The sequence below is a fragment of the Nomascus leucogenys genome, chromosome 20 (genome assembly GCF_006542625.1).
Source record: "Nomascus leucogenys isolate Asia chromosome 20, Asia_NLE_v1, whole genome shotgun sequence".
Lineage (NCBI taxonomy): Eukaryota > Metazoa > Chordata > Mammalia > Primates > Hylobatidae > Nomascus > Nomascus leucogenys.
The window spans coordinates 26105037-26112459 of NC_044400.1; the positions used below are offsets into that span (position 1 = coordinate 26105037).

Genomic DNA, 7423 nt, shown 5'->3' on the forward strand with positions numbered 1-7423 from the left:
CCTCCTCGGCGAGCTCCGCACTCCGTGCCGCGGCCCGGCGCGGGGACGCCGCCGCCGCCCGCCCGCTCTCTCCCGGCCCTGCGGCGGGTGCCAGTGCGAGCGCGAGGGAGGGCACCGCACCCGGGGACGCTGCGAGACTTTTCGGCGCTCGAGCCGACCTCGCCGCCGCCGCGGCAGGCAGAAGAGACAGGGGCGAGAAGGGCCCTGCCTCCCCCTCGCCTTCCTCGCCTGGCGCCCCGCGCCCGGCCGGGCCGCGCAGGCAGGCGGAGGGAAGGAGGGAGGGAGGCTGCGAGGAGGCGGGCGGAGCAGAGGCCCCGGCGAAGCGCGCTGCGGCCGCCCGCCCGTGGATGCGGCGCCCAGGGAGCCTGGAGACAACTTTGCCGTGTGACGCGCCGGGAAGACTGCAGGGCCCGCGGCCGAGGGCTCGGCGCCGCCTGTGAGCGGGCCCGAGCGGCCGGCTCTCCCGGGCACCAAGCTTGCTCCGCGCCACTGCCCGCTGGCCCGCGGCGAAGACGACCTGCCCGTCTCCGCCGCCGGCGGCCCTTCCCGGCGCGAGGCAGTGAGGGCGAGGCCCTCAGGTGCGAGCGCGGGGCCCCGCCGCAGCGCCCGCCGCAGCGCCGCGCCAAGCCGCGCCCGGCTCCGCTCCGGGGGGCTCCAGCGCCTTCGCTTCCGTCTCGGCCAAGTTGCGTGGACCCGCTCTTTCGCCACCTTCCCCAGCCGCCGGCCGAACCGCCGCTCTCACTGCCGCTGCTTTCGCTTCACCCGAGCCGGGGCTGCGGGGCCCCCGACGCGGAAAGGATGGGGAGAAGGCTGCAGATGCCGAGGCGCCCCGAGACGCCCGTGCGGCAGTGACCCGCGACCTCCGCCCCGCCCGGCGCGCCCCTCGGGCCCCCGGGGCCCTCGGCGCCCCTTCCCTCACTCGCGGGAACCCCCGAGGCCCGGCCGGCCCCCTCCCCCTGTGAGCCGGCGGCGGCCCTCCCGGCGGGCGGGCGGGCGGAGGCCCGGGCGGGCGCGGGCGGGGGCGGGGCGGGGCGGTGCGCCCGGAGCCCGGAGCCCGGAGCCCGGCCCTGCGCTCGGCTCGGCTCGGCTCGCCTCGCGGCGGGCGCCCTCGTCGCCAGCGGCGCACCATGGACGGGCTGCCCGGCCGGGCGCTGGGGGCCGCCTGCCTTCTGCTGCTGGCGGCCGGCTGGCTGGGGCCTGAGGCCTGGGGCTCACCCACGCCCCCGCCGTCGCCTGCCGCGCCGCCGCCACCCCCGCCACCCGGAGCCCCGGGCGGCTCGCAGGACACCTGTACGTCGTGCGGCGGCTTCCGGCGGCCGGAGGAGCTCGGCCGAGTGGACGGCGACTTCCTGGAGGCGGTGAAGCGGCACATCTTGAGCCGCCTGCAGATGCGGGGCCGGCCCAACATCACGCACGCCGTGCCCAAGGCCGCCATGGTCACGGCCCTGCGCAAGCTGCACGCGGGCAAGGTGCGCGAGGACGGCCGCGTGGAGATCCCGCACCTCGACGGCCACGCCAGCCCGGGCGCCGACGGCCAGGAGCGCGTTTCCGAAATCATCAGCTTCGCCGAGACAGGTGGGTCCGGCCCTCCGGCTGTCTGCCGCGGTCCCCGCTCGCTCCCGCTCTCCCTTTCCTTGCTAGCTCCGGCTGCCGCCGCCGCCACCGCAGCCCGCGCGCCCTGGGGCAGCCTGGACTCTCGGCAGGGCTCCTTCGGCCGTGGCCCTGCGCGCTCCGCCGGGATTGCAGTCCTCTTCCCCCAGGCCGCAGACCCCTGCCTGCTGCCTCAACCCCCCGCCGCCGAGCGCCTGACCCTCCACCCCTGCTCTTGGGAATCGGGCCCCAGCGCCTCTGGGCGCGCGTCCCCCTCCCGGCAGATGCGCGCGGCCCTGGCTCTGCGGGCACTTGCTTGGTGATTGCTTAATGTTTTTGTTTCCCACGATCGGAGTGTAGGCTTAGCAGTGTGGATGGAGATGTGTGTGCTTGTTGATATACGTGGGCCGGAGGAGAGAGAGAGAGTGTGTGTGTCTGTGTGTGTGTCTGTGTGTGTGTGTGCCTGCGTGAGAGGCCCCTGGGGCCGCTTCCATCACCGGCGGCGTGGGCTTGCCAGGATTGCTGAAGCCTCGCTGGGGAGAGCTAGGCAACCTCTCTTCCGATTGTGTGGGCACCGGAATCGGGCGGAAGGCAGGCTTCTCAACAGGTCCATCATTTACACAGAGAAAGCCGCGGCTCGGGGACAGCCCCGTGCCTTTCGGCTTGCCTGGCAGCTGCAGCAGACCCCTCGCCCGAGAGGCAGAGTCGTAGTTAACAAAGGGTATGGCTCCTTTCTGGAATCCGCCCCCCCCCCACCCGGCCCCAGATTGCAAATCTCTAACACTGTCTAAATATAAAAATCAGGGAGAGAAAAATCTTTCGGAACTTTAAAAGAAGGAGAAAAATGTGCCCGCGCCAAAATGCTGCAAGTGCTTTCGACTCCGCTGTCCTTTTCAGGACTTGAATGAGCCAGGCTGGCTTTTGTGCCTGGAGCTCGGCCCCATTTGTGCCGAGGGGACTGCGGAGAAGGTCGCAGAGGGGGAAGCCCGGGTGCAGTCAGGGCGGGGGCAAGCGGGGAGCCTGGGTGGGGGGAGCGGTTGTGCCCCTGGCTGCAAATGCCCCCCACCCCCCCAGGCAGCAGGCAGCCCGGGGATGAAAAGGGATGAAAAGTTTTGCATGGCCGGGTGTGGAGAAAAGCAGAGACAATCGGGGCTGGTTTGTGCTTAGAAAGAAATGCATTGCCGTTTTAGCTGTCCACTAAAGTGAGTCAGGGAAAGCTCGCCATGCAATTAGAGGGCTCGGATTAAAAGGTGCTTTGGGGCCCAGAGTTAGAAATGTGATTCTGGAAGGTCGAGGAGGCCTTTTGGTCCCGGTGGCACAAAATGACAGCGGGGGCTGTTATATTTCTGGTCCGTTTCACGGAGCCAGCTCTTTGACTTATAAATAACAGATTCAGGTCACAGGCAGCTCGTCCAAGACCAGCTTTTAAGGCTGCAGTTTCCCCCATTTCAAAGTCAGATGTCAGTGTTATTAGAGGAGCCAGGCGAGGCCGGAGGTAGGGGCTTGGGAGGGGCATGGTGGGAGGTTTGATAAAACCAGCCCTGGCCACAGAGTTTCGTTATTTGTTCTTCCTGGGAAAAAAAAAGGAAAAGAAAAAAGGAAAGAAAAACGTAGATTGTCAGAGGCAAGGGTCACCGAAATGTAGGATGAGAGGGGAGTCATCTCTTGATTGGCACAGCCTCCTTCTTGTTGAGCTGAATTATTGAGAAAATTAACTAGCCAGCTCCCCTACTCCTTGGAGATTTTGAACGTGCCATTAACAGGGAGCCAGAGTCTTGTCAAAGGATTGGACCTCAAGTTTTAAGGCTGAATGTCCTGTCCCTTGAAACTACTCGGAAATAAGGGTTAGGCTCTGCAGCCTGCAAAGCACACGTTCCTATGTCAGAAACCTGAGCAGAGCCTGCTTGTTTGCAGTGGAGGTTCCACTGGGGGTTGGATCAGATCATACTTAGGTAAACACTGGAAAGAGGCGGTAGGTGGCTCAGCTTGATTTTGCAATGCGCTAAGTTAACCAAAAAAAAAAAAAAAAAAAAGCCCTACTAAAACCACCCACCCCAAAATCCTCCCTGCGATCCTGGTTTTGTTTTTCAGATTTCACAGATACCCATAACAACTTGTTAAGATCTTGGCCCCCTGACAAGTTCTTCTGTTGTGCTTTGAGGCCTGACAGCCTGTCTCCAGGGAGCCCTGGCCTGGGAGAGGTGAGGCAGGATTTTATAGGCCCGGACCCTCCAGCCCCAACCTGGTCCGGGTTTCTCAATGAGAAACGATTTTCTCTGCCTCTCCCAGGTTACAGTCAGAGGCCCTGGCCCCAGGAATGGTATTTCTGGTCAGTAACGTTTTCCAGCTGTGTGGCGAGTTGCATTCCAGCATCCTGCAGCAGAGAGTGTGTTTCCCCCATTGCCTCGTGTTCTCCTTGAATTAACTTGGCTCGCTCTTCCCCTTTTCCGCAGATGGCCTCGCCTCCTCCCGGGTCCGCCTATACTTCTTCATCTCCAACGAAGGCAACCAGAACCTGTTTGTGGTCCAGGCCAGCCTGTGGCTTTACCTGAAACTCCTGCCCTACGTCCTGGAGAAGGGCAGCCGGCGGAAGGTGCGGGTCAAAGTGTACTTCCAGGAGCAGGGCCACGGTGACAGGTGGAACATGGTGGAGAAGAGGGTGGACCTCAAGCGCAGCGGCTGGCATACCTTCCCACTCACGGAGGCCATCCAGGCCTTGTTTGAGCGGGGTGAGCGGCGACTCAACCTAGACGTGCAGTGTGACAGCTGCCAGGAGCTGGCCGTGGTGCCGGTGTTCGTGGACCCAGGCGAAGAGTCGCACCGGCCCTTTGTGGTGGTGCAGGCTCGGCTGGGCGACAGCAGGCACCGCATTCGCAAGCGAGGCCTGGAGTGCGATGGCCGGACCAACCTCTGTTGCAGGCAACAGTTCTTCATTGACTTCCGCCTCATCGGCTGGAACGACTGGATCATAGCACCCACCGGCTACTACGGGAACTACTGTGAGGGCAGCTGCCCAGCCTACCTGGCAGGGGTCCCCGGCTCCGCCTCCTCCTTCCACACGGCTGTGGTGAACCAGTATCGCATGCGGGGCCTGAACCCCGGCACGGTGAACTCCTGCTGCATCCCCACCAAGCTGAGCACCATGTCCATGCTGTACTTTGATGATGAGTACAACATCGTCAAGCGGGACGTGCCCAACATGATTGTGGAGGAGTGCGGCTGCGCCTGACGGTGCAAGGCAGGGGCACGGTGGTGGGGCACGGAGGACAGTCCCAGGTGGGCTTCTTCCAGCCCCCGCGGGAACGGGGGTACACGGTGGGCTGAGCACAGTCATTCTGTGGGGCTGTGGAGATAGTGCCAGGGTGTGGCCTGAGATATTTTTCTACAACTTCGTAGAGCAACCAGTCAAAACCAGAGCGAGAACCCTCAACTGACATGAAATACTTTAAAATGCACACGTAGCCACGCACAGCCAGACGCATCCTGCCACCCACACAGCAGCCTCCAGGATACCAGCAAATGGATGCGGTGACAAATGGCAGCTTAGCTACAAATGCCTGTCAGTCGGAGAGAATAGGGTGAGCAGCCACCATTCCCACCAGCTGGCCCGGCCACTCTGAATTGCGCCTTCCGAGCACACATAAAAGCACAAAGACAGAGACACAGAGAGAGAGAGAGAGCCACGGAGAGGAAAAGCAGATGCAGGGGTGGGGAGCACAGCCAGGCGGAGGCTGCGTGTGCCCCGTGGCTTTTACCAGGCCTGCTCTGCCTGGCTCGATGTCTGCTTCTTCCCCAGCCTGGGATCCTTCGTGCTTCAAGGCCTGGGGAGCCTGTCCTTCCAATGCCCTTGTCGAGGGAAAGAAACCCAGAAAGGACACAACCCGTCAGAGACCTGGGAGCAGGGGCAATGACCGTTTGACTGTTTGTCGCTTGGGCCTCTGACATGACTTATGTGTGTGTTTGTTTTTGGGGTGGGGAGGGAGGGAGAGAAGAGGGGGCTAAATTTGATGCTTTAACTGATCTCCAACAGTTGACAGGTCATCCTTGCCAGTTGTATAACTGAAAAAGGACTTTTCTACCAGGTATGACCTTTTAAGTGAAAATCTGAATTGTTCTAAATGGAAAGAAAAACAGTTGCAATCTGTGCCCTTCATTGGGGACATTCCTCTAGGACTGGTTTGGGGACTGGTGGGAATGACCCCTAGGCAAGGGGATGAGACCGCAGGAGGAAATGGCGGGGAGGAGGCATTCTTGAACTGCTGAGGCTGGGAGGTGTCCCCTCAGCAGAGGCCAAGGGAGGGGAGCAGCCTAGTTGGTCTTGGAGAGATGGGGAAGGCTTTCAGCTGATTTGCAGAAGTTGCCCACGTGGGCCCCAGCCATCAGGGCCGGCCATGGATGTGGCCCCTGCCCACTCACCTGCCCGCCCGCCTGCCTGCCCGCATAGCACTTGCAGACCTGCCTGAACGCACATGACATAGCACTTGCCGATCTGCGTGTGTCCAGAAGTGGCCCTTGGCCGAGCACCGAACTCGCTCGCCCTCTAGATGTCCAAGTGCCACGTGAACTATGCAATTTAAAGGGTTGACCCACACTAGACGAAATGGACTCGTACGACTCTTTTTATATTTTTTATACTTGAAATGAAATCCTTTGCTTCTTTTTTAAGCGAATGATTGCTTTTAATGTTTGCACTGATTTAGTTGCATGATTAGTCAGAAACTGCCATTTGAAAAAAGAAGTTATTTTTATAGCAGCAAAAAAAATGAATACAGTTAAATGTATTATACATAATTTTGGAACCAAAGAGGCCAACAGATCAGTTTTAATTTTATTAGACGGTGAGGCCATCTGAGATGAGGTAGACGTTCTGAACAGTCCCTTGAGTGGCCTGCCAGCGTTTCAGGGTATGAATGGATTTTGTTTATTCGGTTTGATGTGTCTTTTCCATCCTTACACACCCAGAAGGTAGAGTAAAAATGACTATGATAGAATGCAGGTGTGTATCCTTAAATCCCCATCTTTATGTTTATTTAATAAAGCTCCCCTTAGGTTCTGTTTCATCATAATTTAAAACCAAACAATTTTCCCATAGACTTGCTGTTAAAGTATTTTACGTTTGTGTACAGTTTAAGAAAATAAAAGATTGAGTGCCACGGGCCTCCTGCCTTGTGTGATGTCTGGGGCAGGGAGGCCTGGGCTAGAGGTGGGCATCTGGGAGGAAGGCCAGTCCAGGTGTCCAGGTTGGATGCCAGCAGCCTCCACGGCCTGCTCCTGGCATCTCTGCATCCTTGCCATGAGATGTATGTCGGGCAGAGATTACAGGAAAAATGGCAGAAGATCAAAATGAAGGACAATTAACAAATTCATGAATTACACATTTGTTTACCCTTCTAGTCCCAAGATTGATTATGTTTCACCAAGGCCACATCCATTACCATTTGCAAGTGCTGGGTAAGCCCCCATCCCCAGGTGGAAATGTAAAACCCTGAAGGCTGAAGTCCAGCTAACCTCTGCTCACCTCTATTTGGAGGTGACTGGGACCCAGAAGAGGCTTGGTATCTTGGGATAGAAGGGTAAACAGAGTCAGGCCATGAGTGCACAAAGGAGCCCTTCCTGAGGGGGTTTTCCCAGTGGAGAGTGGTGGTAGGGGCGGTATAGTAATAATGGTCCACTGCGCAGGTATAACTGGGATACCTGCCGAGTCCTGCTGTTACCATGCAGCATCACGTCTTTGTGGAAAGTGGCTTTGTCTGCATTTCCCAGAGTTTGAAAATCTGAGGCTTAGAGAGTTCAGAGCCTGCCTGAGATCACACAGCCAGGACAGGGACCCTGG

General features: G+C 59.4%; 1 protein-coding gene across 1 annotated transcript; it reads left to right on the plus strand.

The window, feature by feature from the left end:
* Nucleotides 1–1080: 1080 nt before the first annotated feature.
* On the plus strand, nucleotides 1081–6748 carry INHBB (inhibin subunit beta B). The gene is made up of 2 exons (XM_030800992.1): nucleotides 1081–1575; nucleotides 4044–6748. The coding sequence occupies exons 1-2, from the start codon at nucleotides 1128–1130 to the stop codon at nucleotides 4817–4819; spliced, it is 1224 nt and encodes a 407-aa protein (XP_030656852.1). The 5' UTR covers nucleotides 1081–1127; the 3' UTR covers nucleotides 4820–6748.
* Nucleotides 6749–7423: the final 675 nt, after the last annotated feature.